A 20,166-nucleotide genomic window follows, 5' to 3' on the forward strand; every position below is an offset into this window, starting at 1 on the left:
ACCAGAAGTACATAAAAAATCAGAAAATATATTTGGGCATTGCCTAGTGCTTTCACAACATATAACCTACCTGAATTACTATAAAATCGCAATTCAATCTCCTTATTTGCAAAACCTCATTTTGCGAGTAATAACTGTCTAAAACTACAGTGCATTTAAATTCACTGTTTTTTACTTCATGAATAATAATGCAAAAAATCCTTGAATAAAATATGAGATATTAAGCAAGCTGAACTAACTCACTACGCAAGTCACTACAGGTAAGTTGGAAAACGTACAGTAAGTGTATTCAAGGCTAACTCAACATAAAGGTATTTGCACGAAACATACCTTTTATGTAAGTAACATAACTCACTTAATGTGACATCGTCATTCAGGTTGCTATTTCTTCGATTGATAAGCCCTCCAGCGCCCAAATAAATCTTACTCAATTTTTCCAATGGGGTACATTTTTAAATACACTTGCGTTTTGTATTTCGGTACAAACACTAAACTCTATGTGAACTAGAATATTTTTTTGGGCAAACAACTGAACAATTTTAAAAAATTAAGCCGAATTATCTCTAATTGTGACCAGTAACATTTGTATGATATTAACCCTGCTGATCAGGATTTACACGATTCAAATGTACTTTCCAAATTTCTTATTGACGGAAGTGGGGCTTAACCCGAGGAATGAAATGTTAATTGATCTGGAGTCCTCCAGGTTTATTTTCATTGGGTGCAAATGGTAAAATGTATGCGCTGTAATATCAGCGTACATGCTGTTGGGCGTCCACGTATACTGCTGTCTCGCAAACTGTCAAGGAATAAATTGCCATATTTTTCTAGCTCCTTTTAACTTTATTCGGGATCTTGCGCTTACATTGCTTTTAAATTGAAAAAAACAACGTGCTTAGAGGTGAAGACGGCATTTTTCTTATATGTCGTTTATTTTACAGTGAATACGACAAACAAATACAGTAAAATGCCCCGTTACATATGCCAACTGCCAGCAACAGGAACGGTTACATTAAAATAATGAAATCTTCATCGGAAAAATCCGTTTGGTAGCGCAAATGCATTTTTTAGTTTATATGTCTAACTTTCAACCCCATTCCGTTTGGTAATTCCATTCACATATTTATCAACGATTTCCTTTAGTCACTCGATTAAACGTTAGGTCAAAATGCAATCAAAAGTAAGCGTTAGTGCTCCGATTTTAATGCTTCCCTTCTCTCAATCACGGACGACAATAGTTCTCCTTTTTCTGCAACATCTGCGTCAACAGCTACAACGAATGTGCCACTGGAGAATGATTTCAAATTCCTCTTGCTTACTGCCTGTAAAAGCAACACGAGAATTTTGCAAAGAGATTCAGTAAACTTTGTCAAAAAGACACAAAGTTTATTGCATTTTGGGTCAATTACCGCAACATGCGCAGACGGTTCCGGCAGCAGTGGTACATTTCCTTTTCCTATGCACAAAACAACTGGCCAAACTGCTGTACAGGGGGACGCTAGAAAACAGAAGGCAAGCGATTATTTTTTAGCGTTACGCATTTCAAATCAAATTATTTTCCCTGTCCGGGAAATGCAGGCTTTTATCAGGTCAGTACTTGTTTTAGATGTATATACTCACTACATACCTGGGGAAGCTAGAATATGTGCTACGTTCTCCGCGTGGGTCTGGAGTACCGCAGATGGCTTGGTGTCAGAACGAATCACGTGACCGTGCAGCGGCTCACGAACTACCACGACGTGACCACTGTTTAAGCCCACCCACAGGGTGGAATGCCGACGGTCAACAAATAAAGCAGTCACAGCCACATTTCGGTTGGCCTAAGCAAACAGTCACATCCAATGACGCAAAAAATAGCAACAGTTTCTCTTTTCAAAGGAAAACCGTCGTATATGGTTATACGTTTATTTTTAACATACCTCGGGGACAAATTTAGACACATCAAAACGGTTTCGTTGAGCGCTGCCGGTTTGCCAAAACTTGATTTCCGAACTGTTGTTGCACACAGCGTAAATGCCGAATTTGCTCACTCCCAACAGTGCAACATGAACACTCTTCGTTTCTGCTGATATTATCTTTACAGAAGATATGGCTGGTACCGCTGCCGAAATCAACCAATCAGTAACAAAATGAAAACATACTGAATTGTATTTACCGGGTTCTGATATGTTCCAGCAAACCACAAACTTCCCACATCCAACATATAGCTTGGATTCAAACACTTCTGCAACCTTGATTGGTTGTGTCGATGTAATGTCATTTAAATTAATCCTGCTGATTTCCTGAATGTTACAAGGGCTGTTCTGTGTCGCATAAAAGTAGGTTATAAGCAAAGCACATACTGATTATGGTAATATGTACCATATTCATTTCAAACAAAACAATCATGGCATTTTCCAGTCCCACAATTAGGTAATTGGTTTTAGAAGGATCTGAAAACAATAGGAAAAATATTTTTTAACATTAAATCCTCATCCCAGCTCTACCTAAAAATCCAAATTTTATGTTTTGTTTTTCTACAGTGCCACATCATTGTAGCAGTTTCTTACTTTTGGATTCAAACAAAGTTAGGCATGATATGCCTGCTTGTAAGACATGCAAGTTTGTCACTAAGCACTCCTGCTGCTGTTCAAAATGTAATATTTCACCCTAAAACAAAAAAATGTATTATTGTATGAAAAAATGCAAATCATACCCATTTAATTATATCACCTTGGCAGTGCCAGTAATATATGAATTGTTGAAGCAAATCATGCTGGTAACTTGAAAATCTGTCATTTCACACACTTGTTTCTGGTGTACAAACTGGCATGTTTCCATGTTTATCATGCTTTTTACAAATCGCATGGTATTCTTGGCACCAGTGGTAGCAAAATTGGTCATCCAAACCAACTACAAATATAGTGTGCATTTATAGCAGCACACGCTTGCTATACTTTCACATACAAAGGTTGTGCTTTTTTGCATTTATAAAAAATAAGAAGAGTTTACCTCCATAAAGTTTAAGTCCGCTTCCTCCGTTCGATCTTCATCTGGGAATTAACAAAAACATTAATAATTAAACATCAAATATGGTGAATAAGTATACATACCTGAAAATCTACTAGTGCTCATAAAACTAGGGAACTGTATGTGACAATTGTGCACATATTCCTGTAACCTAATGAAAGAACAGCTTTGTTTTGCAGTTTTGCAAGTTGTGCAGCTTACCTTATGCAGCATGAGGCTGCGGTGGATAAAACCTGTGCCAGCTCTTTGGCTGTTGGACGACTGTCTGGATTTCGTTGCAAGCATTTGTCAATAAGCTTCTGGGCATGTGGCCATGGAATAGATCCCTTATATGAAGATATTGGTGATGGTTTGATTCCCTAAACAGAGAAGAGCATTACAAACTTCCGTTGGCAAACTTAAGTTTCAAGGCACGGGTGTTAAACTAATTCCATGCTTATCTGTCAACATACTACACAGGACAGACAAATATTTACAAAATTTGAAATTTTTAATTAAACATATGATACAATTGAAACGGTGTGACAACAAGCATAAATTGTCTCATAAGATAATTACTACAACTTTGTTATTGTTTAGTCTTATTACAAATGCTGCAAAACTAGTATGATGCACTCCCTAAAATGGGACATGGCATGCTGGATCTGGCTTGCAGACCGCTAGTTTAACACCCCTGTTTAAAGCATTCCAGCAACCTTTAGTACAATGTCATCTGGGGGACAAGACAAAAGCTCTGTTCCACTGTTTTGTTCTTCAATGACGTAATCAACCCAAGGTGAGCTGCCAACTGCAAGCTCATGCAGTAACAATCCAAATGAATAAATATCACATTTAAAAGAATATGGAAAAAGATCGTAAGTTTTTTTCTTTCCTAAAAATACACACAAAATTCAGTCAAAAAAAACAAACATTTCAAGATAAATTACAAAAATGTCAGGTGTGTACCTCCAATTTTGATGGAAACAACTTCTGGAGCACTGTATCCTGGACTGCCACATGGACTAGGCACTCCACCAGCTGCTACTTTGGTTGAAATGCCATAATCAGTTATCTTTGATACCACTACAGCAGTTGGGTCGAGAGAAAAAATAATGATGTTGTCAGGCTTTAAATCGCGATACACAACATGGCGTGAGTGCAAAAATGAGAGTCCATCGCAGGTTTCCAAAATAATTCTAACAATCATAAACAACTCCTTATTTTTTTGTAAGTGAAAGCAAGCAGACACACATTTTTACACACCTGTGTCTAATAATTGGTGGAAGTGCAGCAATTCTTTCAATCAAATGCATCTTGGACATATTTTGAAGAAGGTTGCCAAGAGCACCCAATGTGGCAAATTCCATTGCAAACATGGGTAGGGGAAAGTTTTTATTTAAAAAACCAGGTGGGACAAATCCAACAAAGGATACAATGCTGGGGTGTTGGTGCTGAGCTAGAATGCTTAGTTCCTACAGTTATATTTTTTTCAAAATTTTACCATTAAGTGACAAGTTTAACATAAAACACCTACAGCCCGAAATGATCTGCAAAGAGCATCGGGGGAAGACACATGAAAGGTCTTGATTGCAACATCCTTGCTATCATATTGTGCACGATAAACACACCCAAAACCGCCATCACCAAGAAGATATTCGGGACTTAATTCAAACTGTAGGTGCTCCGGTAGCAATCGAAGGTGAGGTTCAAAATCTGCAAGGAAAAACCAATTATTATTCACACATTTCGCCATGACCCAGTGCAATAGGCAACCATCAAAATTTATTTCTGGTGCAAATTGTGATGCTGGCACGAGATCATCAGGATGATTTGGACATATTATGTGGATTTCTCCATTGCTAGTGGCCTTCACTGTGTAGCTGGCATCAACAAGATCTTGAAACTTTTTGCTGCTAGATGCATGATGACTAAACAAAACAACTTTCAACATATGTTTTAAGATGTCATATAGTAATTGCATCACTTACAAAACACTGTCAGCCACTTGATTGATGCAAAATGAATGAATACTCTTGTTTGCAGTTGGCTCATCCATGCATTTGATACAGGGTGAATAATGTGAAACAAACGGTTTGCCAGTTATGTCCTGGTGCATCAGGCTTGGGTACCACTCCTCAATGAGGTTATTGAGATGATCAACAAGTTGACCTAAAATAACCTGTGAACAAGGTAAGTATTGCATCCAAGCAACCAACACCAATTTATTGACTGACACAAATCAAAATTGTGTGTTTTAAAGTCTGCAATACATTTACTTGTATGTTTCCAAAAAAGTATAAAATAAAAACACACTATTCCTTTCTTGGTCCTGGGAAGAATGATTTCCAGTCCTTCATCGACATGCTGTTCATTAATGACAAAGTCCTCACATAAACTACAAATATTTTAATAAAACGTTGCATAATGCTTTCAAAAGAACAAGAGACAATTTTACCTGTTGTGTTCAACTTGTGCACTTGTATTTAATACTTCTTTGTACAATTCATCACCATTTTGAAGTAGTAAAAATAGTTCTTCTTGTTCGCAATCCCATTGCATATAAATACCCTGTCGCCAGGTCTTAACTATTGAAGGTTTGTGTTTATCTGTTTTGAAATGCAACTGTCTGCACATCAACTCATTTGAAAAACTGAGAAGCCTGGCTATTAACCGTGGCCAGAATCCCATAGGGATATACACCATGGAGACATACCTACGAACAAAATTAATTTGCAAACAAAACTTGTGCTTTTTACTCACAGTACCTTAAAACTATGGGAGATTTGCAAGGAATGTCAAACAATGGCTTTTCGGCTGACAGCTTTGATGGTACAAAGTATATATCTTCATTCTGTTGCAGAATCACTTCAAAATTACCGAGCAGTTGAAACAAGGAAGGAATAAATTCAATTGGCACATTTACTGCAGGATCCTAAAACCACTACAGGTTGTTTGAAAAGCTTATTATAAATTTTAAAAAACCTACCTCGCTTGAAACTAAGTTTTCTGTGAGGCGATTTTTGCTTATATGTTCTTGATTTATGTAGGGATTTATTTTGAAACTTTTGTGTTCATTCATTGAAATTACCTGCAAAATGCCAACTAAGTAAAAACATGCTGATATATTTAAAATATAGTTCAGATGAACTTTTGTCACCAGCATCGAAAACAAAAAGATACACAAAAACTTCTTGCAAACATAGCTCACTTAATACTGCTGACATGAGGTCATACCTGAGCAACTAACTGACACAGCCATGAAGGTTTTATGAAGAAGTGGTTGTGCAAACCAGATCTTGGGTCATCAAAATGTAAAATAGCTCCTGTTTGGTGCAGATACCTGATGGCAAGCATTAATTCAGACCCATTTTCAAACAACGGCTGTTCGCCTGCACCAAAATCTTGAACAAGAATTGCAACATCACTGAAACTAAAATCAAGCCATTTTTAACTGGATGGAAAGCAACAAGAAGTCATTCACTCACGTTATGACTGGAAATTTGTCCCTTTTTGCAGCTTCCTTCTGTAGAATGTTTTCTAATTGCACATAACTTAAAGGTACCATACCACCCACCAGTGGGTTTCCCTGAATTACTGAATCTGCAACAAATTTCTATTGGCATTTTACTTTAATCTCAAATTGTTTGAGTTTTTACCAAAAAGTATATTTGCAAGCTTTGTTCTAAGGTAGAGAATTCCTGTTGAACCTTCTCTAACATCCAGGAGTTCATGCAGTACGCAATCAAAACCCAAGCCCAAGCTAGGAAACATCTTTTTGTTCAGTAAGCTTTTCAGTTCCTTGTCCAAGATTGCATGCAGGTCACTCACATTTTCACTTTGAGAGAAAAGGGCTATTATTGCATGTTTAAAGTCATAAACATTTAGATAACACCTGGCGACAGAATCAGCATGGGATGCTACTATAGCTACAGGACAGTGTCTAGCTCGGGAGTGTATTGCTGTTAGCCAAGGTTTCAATGTTTTGACCTGTTGTGGACCCATTGACCCATCATACACAACAATGTACATTGCTCGTTCTGACAGAAAGCAAGGGTGCGTGGCATAGAAATCTTCCTGTCCAGCAAAGTCCCAAGCACTTATATGCAAGTCTCTTTAAATATGGTTAAATCCAGTTTATAATTGGTCGACAGCAATCACATCTAATACTGTACCTTTGTTTATGTTTAAACGTCCATTCAATGACGTCAACACCAACTGTTGCCAGTGATGGGTGGTCTTTTTGATCAGCCTTCTCCAAAATTCTAGGAATCATAGCGCCTGAAAAACGCCTCATTCTTCCTTTAGAGTTAATCAATGAGTTTAGAAGTGTTGTTTTTCCAGCCTTCGAATGTCCAAGTAACATCAGCTTCACTCGATTATGTGGGATGGATTTCTTAAGGCGACCATACAGAAAAGCACATATGTCCTGTGTTCTACCTAACAATCATTATTGATAAGACGTAAATGCAATGCAGCATTCAGAAAAGCCCTTTTTACCTTCCAATACTGATGTGTGATAGCTCAAATGGTTTCCCTCTATGTTCAAATTTTTCAAGTTACTTAGGTTGCCCAACTCATTTGGAAGAGTTTGTAGTTTGTTATGTGAGACATCAAGTATCTAAACCAGTTAAGACTGTGTTAAAAGGTATGTATATGCAGAAAACAGTTTCCAGTAAAATCACCTCCAGACACTTCATATTTCCTAAACTAGGTGGAAGTGCTTCGATAAGATTGTTAGAGATGTTCAGAACCCGTAAATATGCAGAAAACAGGCACAGAGATTCAACTAGTGTGGTAATATCTTGGAGCGAATTTTGAGACAAGTCAAACCAAGCAAGTCTCTTTGGTTTCCACCCAAATGATTCAGGAAAAGAAGAGATTTTGTTGTTGGATAGGATCAAGGTCTACAATAACGTTCTTTTGATTTGTCTTGTATTTTCATGACAAAAAATATACCTTAAATGACATTATATATTTTACCTGCATATGGCGTAGATGAGAGAGTATATTAGGAAACTCAGTTAAATTATTATCTCCTAAATCTAAGTGCTGAAGAAGACAACTACTGTTGGAAACATGTTGATGTGGTAAATTGTTGAGCTGGTTCTGAATAAATACATAAAATATGAAAAGGTTGTTAAATATGGAAAAATTAATTTAAATATGGTACAACCGATGAAATGTTAAGATGATTAAGTTTGGGCATCGTAAGGAACAACCTGGGATCAATCACTTCTATTTGGTTTTTCTGCAGCTTTAAAAGCTCCAATTCTGGAAATACAACTGCTTCACTCTCTGGAAAGAAATCAGATTTTATAAACACTGTTTGAAACCTATGTTGCAATAAATGACAAAAACCTATTGTGATTTTGGCCAAGTTATTTTCATTTAAGTAAAGGTTTTTCAGGTGTATACAACTGCATGTCCAATTGGGAAAATCAGTTAATTGGTTGTTTGCCAGCTTTAGGGTCAACAAACAAGTATTTTTTTGAATAGTTTGGAGTGGTTGTGCTTGTTCCTGCAATAAAAAGGAATGATTTTTTTTAAACAAACACCTTATATTATTTAAGTGCTTATAAAAAATCATACCAGCCCAGCATTGGTGAGTCTGTTTCCTGAAAGATCCATCATTTCTAAGTTTGTGCAAACTTTCAGCACTTCCAATGGAAAATGAGTGAGCAAATTGTTTGGCAGTAGTAACTCTTTCATGCTTTCGAAAACCTGTTTAGTTTAAGGCATACTTAACATACCACACATAATACATTCACAGTTTACCAGTGGCCATTCTTTGGGAATGCTGAGCAGTTTGTTTGATGACAAGTTAACCCTTGTAACTGCACTGCATAGTTTCTGAAAAACCTCTTCATCCAAAGTTAGAAATGAATCAAGGGTATTCAAACTGTTTTGTTGTAAGTTTATTTCCTGCAAACAACACAACAACTTAAATAACAGAATTAAAATACACTTCTATTTTCTGAGACACAAACCTTTACCAGACAGTGACATACAGCATTAAATATTTGTTTGTTTTCATTAGTTATAGAAATTCCAGCTTGACCACACTGACAACCACATTAAGTACCTTTATGACAATATCAGGAACAGTGTTTGGTGGAAATGGTACAAAACAGGTGTCCGCTACTTTTGATTCTTGTTTCTTTATCATTTCTCCGTCATATGAAAGAAACACGCCACCTCTGAAAGTCACCTGTGCATTGTGCCTGGCAAAAATCACAAAAATGAATTTTTGCATGCGAATTATGCCAACATCTAAGCCATGTGTTGAATATTCAACTCTTGCAATTTTAGCAGTAAAAGTTCCAATACCTTATTGACATGAAAAAAATATAACGTATACTGCTACAAAATAGATGTATATTTGACTTTTAATAAGTTTTAAAATTATTATTTTTCGTGAGTTGCAGACTTATCAGTTGGTATAAAATACAATGATCTTGCTAGCTAAATAGACAAGCAAGACCACTTTGTGTTGGCCATATAATTACCAAACTAGGTGCAAACAGAATGGGGGAAAAACAACGTGGCTTGCTTATAAAATATATTCACACCTTGTCTCACTGCTACTTGAAGAGGGTACAAAAAACTTGGTAAGTGCTGGCAATGGAGATCTGCAAAAAATCAACATATTGGCATAATGTGACCAGGAAATAAATGATGGTATTTATTACCTAAATTCAATCAAAAAGCTAAATCGATTTTGCAAATCTTCAATAATGTCATCATCTGCAAAATAAATGCATCACTTATGTGTTGTTGTTAACAGGATTTTTTCACTTGTTTACCCCTGCTAAAGATTTCATGCACATTAATATTGGATATAATCTGGGCTAGTTGAAATGCTTCGTGTCCAAACCTCACACAGTAACCATAATCAACCTAAAGAAAATATGTACGTCAATATAAACTCAAATGTTTTCATTTTCCTAAGTAACATTATATGCAGCGTTGACATTCAGGGGGGTTGTGCAAACCCATTCTTAGAATTTGCTAACCAGCTGTTAAACATAACAACCCTGCTTATAGTAGTTCTAAATTTTTGAATGTCACCACTGCATACAAATTACTTTCAAAAACTGTGTTTTTTATTCATACTTACCTCACAAGGGGTAAAAATTTGATTTAGCCACTCAGACTCAAGTGCATGAAGGTTCAAAGCATTCCATTCTGCAATGGCGTTGCGGTCACGGTATGCCAGATACCTAAATTATCATTATTAAAGCATCAAAGACCAATACCTCAAAAGTTGATAAAACATCATGTTTACCACAAAAGCAATGGTACAATTTCACTCTGCTTGTTTGCCAAACACACGTTAATGGGTTCTGATAAATTTTCAAAGCGATAAGTTCCCATTCCACAATCTTGCATAGTGGCAACAATGCTGATAAGGACTTTAACCTGAAAGACATGGTAAATGATACATAACAGCTCACACCACAACTCTGGGAAATGAACAGAAACCAACCAATTGTACATCATTTCTTTCACATGCAAGTAACAGTGGAGTTTTACTGCAATCTGAAACAAAGTTAACCCTTCCACCAAGAAACAGAAAAAACAAAGTCTCATTGATTGATCCCTTTTCACAAGAATGCAATAAAGCCATATTTCTAAAATTAGAAAGTGCATTCATGCAATAAGAACAGGTGCAAACAAGGTAAAATATTGGAATTTGATAATCAAAGGAAAGGTGAACAAATCACAGAGAAAAACATATGGGGCATGCCAAAACCTATTAGTTATTATCTGAAACATACCTAAAATTGGTTGTGGAGTCTGAAACAATAAGGTATAGACAGTGTTGCAAAATAGTCATAGCCTCCTTTTCTTCAACATCAAGGGTGAATTTCTGATGTAATCTCAGTAATGCTTGAAATAAATATGAACAAACTTCACCGTTTTCAACAAAAACGAGCGATTCGCTTCTTGTCAAAAATAACTGTTTGAACACAAAGATTGTCAATGTGTGACGCACAAGCTGGTAAAAATAATATAAACCTTAATAGTTCCACTTATTTTCAAGAGTGTTTCACCGCTTAGAGTACAATTGTGATGTCGTAAAATCTCAACAAACAAGTTGCAAATACCATCAACTTTCCCCACAATTTTGTTCAATCTAACGTAATAGAATAGACAAAATGGTTGAAGGTTTCAACAAATTACAGAAAACACTTACCCTGCACAGTCAATGATTGTACTGATAAAGCCAACAGCTGCAGATTGCACATTTAAAACAGGGATATTGTAACAAGATCCATGAATAACTGTATCAATAACACCTTTCTCAAGCAAAATATCTGTTTCTGCAGTGCATTTGTGGCAAAAAAAAAAAAAAAAGTTTTCTCACATGAATATAACTTGATGCAACCAAATGCAAACCTATTTTACAAAATGACTGCAAACATCTTATTCCATACAATTGAATCTCAGGGGACATTCCAAGAAACTTATTCATGCCAGTGATTATGCAACAAACAATTGGATTCCCCTCAATCTCATCAACCCGAATTTGATGAAGGCATAAGTTTTTGTATTTTGTAGTTTCATTGTCTGCATCAATGCAAAGCATTTTAGCTCTTTATCGGTGAGTGTAAAAACAGTTTTACCATCAGTGGGTTGATAAGAAATCAACAAATGCAGCAGATTTAATGTCTGGAGCATCACATCATCTCTGTTCATTGCAATCTTGGAATCAAAATAAATGCTTTTGTACAAGTGCGTTATAAACATAACCATATTTAAATAACCACAATAATTTCCAAACAGCCTTGGGATTTAATTTTGCAACTTGGTCAAATTACCTGCAAAGCATTTGGTATGATACCAAACACTCCGGCATCTATGCTGCAAGTGTAGTTTGTGGGACAGTCTTCCAACAAGGCAATGGCAAGGTTCAAACTGCATTTTAGAAAAATCAAGCTAATTTTGTTCACAAATGCAACATCACGATGTAGACTGATTAATTCCATCACTTCAAAAAACAATCCTAAAACAAAAACATTTGATACATATACCTTCGTGTATAAGAACAATAGTGTCAGCTTGTATAACATCAGATTGTATACATAAAGTAGTTTTTGTGAGTAACATCATTCAAGGGACATACCTTTGCTGCCATATTGTGTTTTTAGCTCTGGAAATGCTTTAAGGAGCTCAACAATGGCATTTGTTACAGCATGCAATAGCTTGCTGTTCTGAGTTGAAGACAGAAGAACTGCCATGAAGCAATTTCCCATAACCCCTGGGTCAGTGCTGAAAATATTTTTTACAAAAGCTACTTTTGAAGCTTGGTGAAAGACATCTGGTATAAATTACAACTAACCTCAAAGCAAGTGGAATTCCACTGGTTGCTTGGTTTTGCAGAATCCTAAAAATATTGTAGAAAATGTTTTTATGTGAGCATCATGTTGTGTTCATAAATTCAAAACAAAATTAACACTTCATTGCCAAGAAATAAAAGAAAAATTAATCCACAATATGCCATTTGTTTATGTGTCTATTGTGAGCATACTTCGTTGCCATTTCACAGGCTGCAATAACATCTGGCGGATCAGGTTTGCTCAAAAGAATTCCCAGAACCTCTTCCATGTTTATAACTTGCCCAGTTTTGTTGGTGGATCTACATTTTCTAATCACGTCTCCTAATTTTGTGTTGTTTGAAAAGCTTGCTGCAGATCACTTAAATGTTATCGTTAACGTTTTTTGCATGTGAAAAGCTTGGCTTGCTTAAACTGTTTTTAAGGCCTTGGGAACGGTGATTTCCCCAAATGGCAGAATAAATGATTAACCATGCGTAAACAATCACGTGATTTCATGTAATTGCGGTCATGCGGCGTTTTTTGTAAACATCCACACATAACAATAAAGTACAAGCAATAATACAGTTACTTTAATTTAAAATCACAACCACAACAGAACGTGATATGCAGCATAGAAACATGCTTTCTTTTGGCATTTTACTTCAATGTCACAATGTGCAGCGATCAAAACTTTATGCAGATAGCCAGAGCCCTTGATAGAAATGTGAAGGAGAAATCGCTTGAGACCAGATGCTAGTTTGGTCAGTTAACATGTTCGAGTAAATATCACAAAAGATCGCATAATATTTAAATGCGTGCAATGTCATTGTAGAGCATATATATTCAGCAGTTGTATAAGTTTGAATAAGGCATATGTATCATTGTGGTGCACATCATCTCCACACAAGTGGCACACAAAAGCATACACGTTTTATATACGAAAGTTTTATAACAACCCTTATATGTCTGTCACTGCGTCGATTTTTTCAGTTTTAAGACATGTCTTATAGCAGTGATTCCGAACTGTCACAATCCGGTAACGCACTCGGTCGTAAAAAAATTTGATAAGAGATATTAGATCTACAATTTTGTTGGTGTTTCGCTTATGTTTTGCCTTGATTCGCTTTAATGCAAACGCCCAACTGCCACACAGTGGAATATCGAAATAAAATCCTGAAAGTGAGTTTGTGATATTAAAACGACAAACCAATTGGGAACATCTTAGGTGAAGGCTACCTACCCCCTTTGATCCGCCATTCATAGTAACGAAATGACAATTGGAAATTATATGTCTGCTGATACCAAATCGAAGCATGTTGCAAATGCGGATACATAGAACTTCTTTGGAATTACTGAACGCACTCGTGTGACAACCAAGGTGACCAGGGTTCGGACGCTGCTTGATTATCGCTGGTTTGACGGATCCACTTCGTTGCCCAACCTGAAGCCTTAAACAACCAAGCACTGGCGACGACTGCGCAAAAGTACAACTTTAAACAAGACTAACAAATGTTTTTTATTAAAGCACCATTTAATTTGTCAAAAATACTTTCAAATCGCGGTAAATACATACTACACACTCTCTATAACACGCAACAGCGATAGAAAAACTGTAAGGCGCAGGGGAATACTATATTATACGGCGACACAAAAAAGTATGAAAGCATTTGCACAACAGTCTAGCGTTGTCGGAAACGTAAATTTCACAGCTTACAGAATTTTAACTGTTATTAAAAACGAGCAAACCAAAAATACTGGAACCATTCGTAAAATAATTTTCGGGAATGTTCAAGAGCTGTATAAGTCACCAATGCGCCCGTATCGCCCGTATACACATAATAAATGGCTTAAAATACTTTGACGGAGGCGATCGTGTGAACACAGATTCCGAATATCTCAAAATCTGCTGCGTTGTTTTTAAAATGTTTTTCCGTGGACGTTACGTCATTATAGGTTTAATGGCAAGAGCAGCAAATGCAGGAGCAGCTATGGTTTATACGCAAAGGAGTCACGTGTCCCGAACCGTAAAAATACAAACCATGGATGCACTCTAAAGGCACTGTTTCAACTTCGGTATGTGCAAATATGAGCATTTTGCAAGCACTTTGAGCTTGAAGAGTGCAGAATTTGGCGGATTGAGTGCATACGATGTTAAGCGATATGTAAGGAAAAGGGAATACCCTGAAAATGCAAAATCGATACCAGGAAAGCAACACAAAGGTAAATCGGCCCATGGTTCCATGGCCTTATATAACAGCGACGCCTGCGTCTGACAACGCCGCCGACAATCTCACAGACTGATTGCAGGCCATTGTCTGCTCAAATGAGTTCAGCCTGTTCTGAAATCCGTGTCGCAAAATTTCGACTACTTTCTCCCTCCCGCCCCTATAGCTGTCAATGCTGATTCGTTGATGGTCGAATATCCCTGGGCGTAACTGCCCAGTTTTTGCTTGGGGCTGCCGGAGGACGACATATTCTTTATGATTCCTCCCACTGGCTTGCGTCCTGCTCTTGGAGGAGTGACGTTGGCTTGTATGGCCGCTTGGTGGATGGCCGTCGCTGAGCTGGGCCTCTGTTGTGGGTTCTGCGATAAACGAGAATGTAAAGTTTGGCAAACGCATGTGCTTGTGCAAAAAAGTTACGAAAAACACCTGCTGCAAAGATTTAACGATGAACACAATTGGAATTCTTACTGTGATACTATACTAGATAACAAAAGCCGAAAACATCAACAATTGCCTCGGCTGTTTACACCGGAAAATCCCATACCGCCAAAACAAACTACTGTTTTAATAGTGTGGCTCGGACGTGGGTGCAATGGACGAAACAGTTCACAAAGATATCTGGTTCAAATAGGAACAAATGACATTACGCCCTCGCTTCTAAACACGTTTATAGTAAAAACATAAATAGACTATGTTTGCATTATGTCCTAATTCTACGGTGTCACATATGGACAACAGGTGTATCATGTGGGCGGTAGAATTCCCGGTGAACTGTCGTGGGAACAAACCCACACACAAGTGATTCGGCTTTTGTTGATCAACATTAACAGCAATATGGTGGAGGTTGGGCATCGCGTTGCAACATCGCCGTGAGAAGATATCGCCACAGCTCCTGGCGAGGGGTCACGCCGACCTTCGTGATTGCTACACGGGCATTTAACTGCTCGACGAGCTTGTCCGACTCGTCAACAGGCCATACGTCAGCGCGGCGCCGTTTCATGCCTGGTAGAAGGGCCGTGGAGGGTTTTGGGCGAAGACAGGAGTCGGGACGCCAGCCAAGAGACCTACGTCACCCAATTATAGCGGAGAAAGTGATCGGGGACAATCGCGCGGTGCGATCGCTTTACGCGCGCGAGTATCGCATTGTGGCGTGGGAACGGAAATCAAAACTTCGCCATCGCGATGTGCGCGTATGTGGCCTTTGATTAGAACAATAACTGAATGCTGTGTAGCTATGATGCCGGGGGTGGGCTTTAAAATGCGAAAGGGTAACCGGAACCCGCGAAGGTACCACCGACGCGACGAGTTAAACCTCACCATGCGAGAGATGTTGATGGTCGGGTTGTCCTGCCTGGTTAGGATTTTGTGGCCGTATCCTGAGTTGTACTGCTGTGCCAGAGACCGCGGACGACCACCGCCTTGGCCGTTGTACATGGGAGCCGACTGCTGCCTTTGTTTCATGGAGGTCTGCGGGAAAAGGAGCAGAGATTTTATTATTTATTGTGGGCTTAAGCGAGTTGTATTTTACAAAGAGCGCTCCTCATTTGAGAGCACCCGAAAATTCACGACAGTAAAAAAAACGAAAAACTACTTTGCTACAAATTAAACAAGTAACGGTGGGTTCAAAGCACGATCGTTACAAACCCACCCTAGCGGATTTCAACATAAGCACAAACAATTAGTTGCTGACCGAAGCAGAAAGTTGCTAGACCTTCTGCACCTTAAAACCAGCAAGCCCAAAGCCCAGTAAAAAGCATCACAACACAAAACAGCGACACAGCACACAGCAAAACGCTCTAACAAGCCCTTTTTGTCGATCCATCATAGTTAATGGATCACTGAAAAAAGCCAACACCTCGATGTTTACAATTAGTTCCGGGCCTTTGGATTATAATATCATGGGCACGATCTACTTTGTTAGTGCCACGCCACGCGTACAAAACAACGCGCCCCGTACCCCAGCGACGCTATGATGCCTTTGTATGGACGATTTGAGGGAACTGTGGTTGAGACGCTGCTGCCGCATCGCCTCCCGGTTCTGATTTGACAAAAATCGAAAGCTCCAACATAAAGGCAAACACTCAGAACGATGTACAAAGGGCGTTATACTGGGTGTGCAAATAATAAACCTAACAACGAGAAGGTCTTACCCCGTCGAAACTGTCTTGGCGTTGGACGGTCTTGCCCGCGCTGTGGGCACGCTGGGCTTGCTTTGTGCTTTGGTTTTGATGCTGTCCACCAGCCATTTTCACAGTACGCCCGAACGCTACGCCATATTGTCCCTGAATACAATTACGGCAAAATTTAAAACCAGGTGTTTATAATTTTTGAAATATTGAACATAAGTAGGTTTGAAATAGGACAAAATAACGCAGAAAAATGATTTATAAATTGCACAGTTTTTAACATCAGATCTGTTTTTTTGAATTTAAAACAAATTTTTGCTAGGGGAGGGGGTTATTATCAAATTCTCATTGTGACGCATAGACAGCGGTTTTTGTCACCAGACAGTATGTGTGTCAGACAAACTCGATAGAGATTAACCAAAATCTTAGACAACCCCTATGTCTGCCACCAGAACCCTTTCTTGGTGCTGTCACATTGCCCAATTTGCCCCATCTTTATGTCTGCTTAATACTTCTTAATAAATCTGTACCAGGATAACTATGATAATTACAGGCAAATGCAAGGTTACAGCACTGATAAAGTCACACCAATTACCTGTGGCGGTTTTTGAATCCCATTCAAGTGAGCCTTTCTGTGTTTTTCAGGCGTCCCATGGTTGGCATGCGTATATCCATAATTCGGTGGTCTGTCGCCGGCAGCAGTTACTTGGTAATGATTGTGTTGCATCTGGTGATGATTCTGCACATAACCATTAGTATGGTAATGCTTGCTGACTTCCTGCTGCCTGTATGCTTGGTTTTCAAAGTTGTTTGTCATATGCTGCACTTTTCCTGTCTTATAATGTGTCTGTTGTCGAATCTGTTGTGGGATTATGCCTCAAGTTCAAATTTCGAACAAAATACTATAATTATTTACTTAAAGTTTCAGCACGATTAAAGTCCTTTAACGATAGAGTAAATATAAAAGAGACAGTGTACGGAAAAGGAGTTTTACCTGTTTGGATTCTGCAGGTGGAGGGGTTTCGACTTCTTCAACTCCACTGTCTACCTGCTGAAAAGCATTTATATCTTAAAAATAACCCCTTCACAATTCATTTCGTAATAGTTATATGAGGACAATAAACCACTGTAGTAAATATTTAGAAGCTGATCTCGCCTATCCAATATTTTTGGGGCAATTTCTTAAGGAACACTGCTATCGTCATAGTTGTGTTGTGAATATAACACAGACAAAGAATATGTTTATCGAATAAATTTCAACTGCAGTGTGCCATACATCCAACTGCAACCATTGGTGTGTATATGATGACAAATAACATTTATGACAAAGAGAGAGAATTTCAGTATTTTTTTTGTACATTATTTTTGTTGCAGCAATCCCCATAATTTATGTACCTGCTGTTTTTCCTGGAGTATTGTTCTACGCTGTCTACGAGCCATTGTCTTTCGTTCTGTGATCATCTTTACCAAATTCAAACAATGAAGTTATTATTTGCAGCTAAAACCACTAATATTTTTTATGTTTACCTCATATAATTTACATCTGTATTCAGCTACACTCAACTGGATGTCATCATCCAAAGGTGGCAGGACATCGTAGTCAAGCATTCCTTCATCACGGGAGTTATGAAATCTACAATATACGATAGGTGGTCAATCTTTGCAAAACTACCATACCTGTGTAATAGTGAAAAGAACCTACTTGGCAACATATGGATGGGCAAGGCATTCTTTGGCAGAAAGTCGTTTTTCTGGGTTGAAGACAAGAAGATTTTCCATCATGTTCAAAGCATCCTCTGGGGCATCGGGAATTAAATCTCTCAGAGATTTACGTGGCCTGAAAATATGTTCAAATAACCCCACTGATTTTTACATCAAATCTACAAATATTGCACTTCATTGGAACTATCATATTATAAGGTGTTATTTATAACAGCAAAAGGTTATTGACTTTACCATGTGTAATCTATTTGTTGTTATAGTACAGCATGTAAACTTCAAGAGTTTTTCACTTAAATGCCAACTAAAATTTATGTAAATACCTTAAACTTGCTCTTTCCAAAATTGAATGTCCATACTCTGACTGAATTGAGTCAATATCTAATTTGGAAGGTCTTGGAATAACACTCATAATCCTTTCGATTTGATTGAGGGTAGAAGAACCAGGGAACAAAGGTTTTCCAAGCAGAAGTTCACCCAGTATACAACCAACTGACCACATATCCACTCCTTTTGTGTATCTGCACCAGAAGATATTTTGCGACATGTATGGACACATTTCTATAATTTACATCAGATTTTAAAAGTAAGTAAGCAACTGAATAGTCAAAGTGTAAGCCAATGTGTTTTACATAGATTGCAATATTATCTGAAACATTGGTATCGTATTTTAAAAAGCCAAACAAAGTGGTGTTTTGTACCTTGGTGACGCAAGAAGAATTTCTGGGGCTCTGTACCACCTTGTAGCCACATACTCAGTAAGTGCAGGGTTTCCTTGGCCCTGTTCAACTTGTTTCAATTGTGTTAAAGACCGTGCCAAACCAAAGTCACAGATTTTTACAAAGCAGTCACTGTCCAACAGAATATTTGATGGCTAAAAACAATTGTACATTTTAGGAAACAAAATATATATATACAATCAATACAGATACGTACAGTTTTCGTGTATACCTAACATAATTAGAATTAGTGTAATAATTAATTAATGCACATGTCACCTTGTGATCTCTGTGGATGACATTCCCAGAATGCATGTACATTGTAGCTTTTAGCAGTTGATACATAATATAACGTTTGTGAATATCTTTCAAAATGTTGCCTTTTTTAATCACCGCATGAAGGTCTGTGTCTGAAGTTTTAGGGAGCATTTTGTAAATACTTTTTACCCAAACAACGTCATTTCACTTAACAAACCTACCCATAAACTCAAAAACAAGATAAATGTCCCTGTCATTATCTGCTTTCATCACATTAAGAAGTTTGATGACATTTGGATGATCTCCAAACTCCTGCAACATAATCGAATATGCGTCGCTAATGGATCACCATTTGTTGAAAATAAATTATTTATATTTTGTGTAGAAACATACGATTACGTTCTAGAGACTGCTTAACTGGTTTACACTGGTTTTGTTAGCTTTCTAAAAAAGTGAGGCAAATTTTTACCTGGAGAAACATAATTTCTCTGAAAGTTCGTTGAGCATCAGTGCAATTTCTGAATGCATCAAAAATCTTTTTAAGTGCCACCACCTCTCCAGTTCTTCTGTCCAGTGCTTTCCATACAATTCCATAGGCCTAAATTTTCAATAAATATATAGGTATTGTTAAAACACAAAGAAATGCAGATAACACAAAAATTTCCTTACCCCTTTTCCAAGACGCCGTTTGATTTCATACTTCTCCGTGATATGGGGATCTATATCATTGCTCATTTTTATAGAGGTGTGTGGTAATTTGGAAGATAAAACAGTTTTTACGTCATTGATTAAACAAAAAAACAAATCTCTG

At 37.7% G+C, this 20,166-nt stretch overlaps 2 protein-coding genes across 6 annotated transcripts; both read right to left on the reverse strand.

The window, feature by feature from the left end:
- Positions 1 to 926: 926 nt before the first annotated feature.
- On the reverse strand, positions 927 to 12,700 carry LOC145902010 (leucine-rich repeat serine/threonine-protein kinase 2-like). Its single transcript, XM_082989844.1, has 49 exons — positions 12,521 to 12,700; positions 12,332 to 12,376; positions 12,116 to 12,261; positions 11,811 to 11,995; positions 11,616 to 11,694; positions 11,389 to 11,559; positions 11,186 to 11,312; positions 11,008 to 11,125; positions 10,767 to 10,948; positions 10,475 to 10,619; positions 10,274 to 10,407; positions 10,106 to 10,208; positions 9,792 to 9,885; positions 9,678 to 9,732; positions 9,558 to 9,617; positions 9,071 to 9,209; positions 8,764 to 8,910; positions 8,578 to 8,709; positions 8,347 to 8,506; positions 8,162 to 8,283; positions 7,969 to 8,094; positions 7,671 to 7,892; positions 7,486 to 7,606; positions 7,161 to 7,425; positions 6,881 to 7,099; positions 6,645 to 6,823; positions 6,474 to 6,588; positions 6,223 to 6,418; positions 5,975 to 6,076; positions 5,754 to 5,920; positions 5,444 to 5,701; positions 5,302 to 5,383; positions 4,977 to 5,167; positions 4,762 to 4,916; positions 4,523 to 4,701; positions 4,252 to 4,460; positions 3,955 to 4,184; positions 3,705 to 3,880; positions 3,211 to 3,368; positions 3,093 to 3,160; positions 2,992 to 3,032; positions 2,713 to 2,892; positions 2,550 to 2,649; positions 2,362 to 2,432; positions 2,156 to 2,303; positions 1,920 to 2,101; positions 1,628 to 1,820; positions 1,410 to 1,498; positions 927 to 1,322 (listed from the first exon to the last, which is right to left on the reverse strand). Exons 1-49 carry the CDS (start codon positions 12,595 to 12,597, stop codon positions 1,188 to 1,190), a joined length of 6,978 nt encoding a protein of 2,325 aa, XP_082845970.1. The 5' UTR covers positions 12,598 to 12,700; the 3' UTR covers positions 927 to 1,187.
- Positions 12,701 to 13,812: 1,112 nt separating this feature from the next.
- On the reverse strand, positions 13,813 to 20,159 carry LOC145902574 (extracellular signal-regulated kinase 2-like). 5 transcript variants are annotated; one of them, XM_082990607.1, is made up of 15 exons: positions 20,025 to 20,159; positions 19,825 to 19,953; positions 19,577 to 19,667; positions 19,377 to 19,507; positions 19,080 to 19,252; positions 18,702 to 18,899; positions 18,362 to 18,496; positions 18,187 to 18,292; positions 18,055 to 18,120; positions 17,654 to 17,707; positions 17,255 to 17,398; positions 16,684 to 16,815; positions 16,491 to 16,571; positions 15,851 to 16,000; positions 13,813 to 14,892 (listed from the first exon to the last, which is right to left on the reverse strand). In XM_082990607.1, exons 1-15 carry the CDS (start codon positions 20,088 to 20,090, stop codon positions 14,674 to 14,676), a joined length of 1,875 nt encoding a protein of 624 aa, XP_082846733.1. In that variant the 5' UTR covers positions 20,091 to 20,159; the 3' UTR covers positions 13,813 to 14,673. The 5 variants fall into 5 exon arrangements, with proteins under 5 accessions (XP_082846733.1, XP_082846729.1, XP_082846732.1 ...); XM_082990603.1 differs by having other exon boundaries at positions 17,255 to 17,518; XM_082990606.1 differs by having other exon boundaries at positions 17,654 to 17,710.
- Positions 20,160 to 20,166: the final 7 nt, after the last annotated feature.

The sequence above is a fragment of the Ascidia mentula genome, chromosome 5 (assembly GCF_947561715.1).
Source record: "Ascidia mentula chromosome 5, kaAscMent1.1, whole genome shotgun sequence".
NCBI lineage: Eukaryota > Metazoa > Chordata > Ascidiacea > Phlebobranchia > Ascidiidae > Ascidia > Ascidia mentula.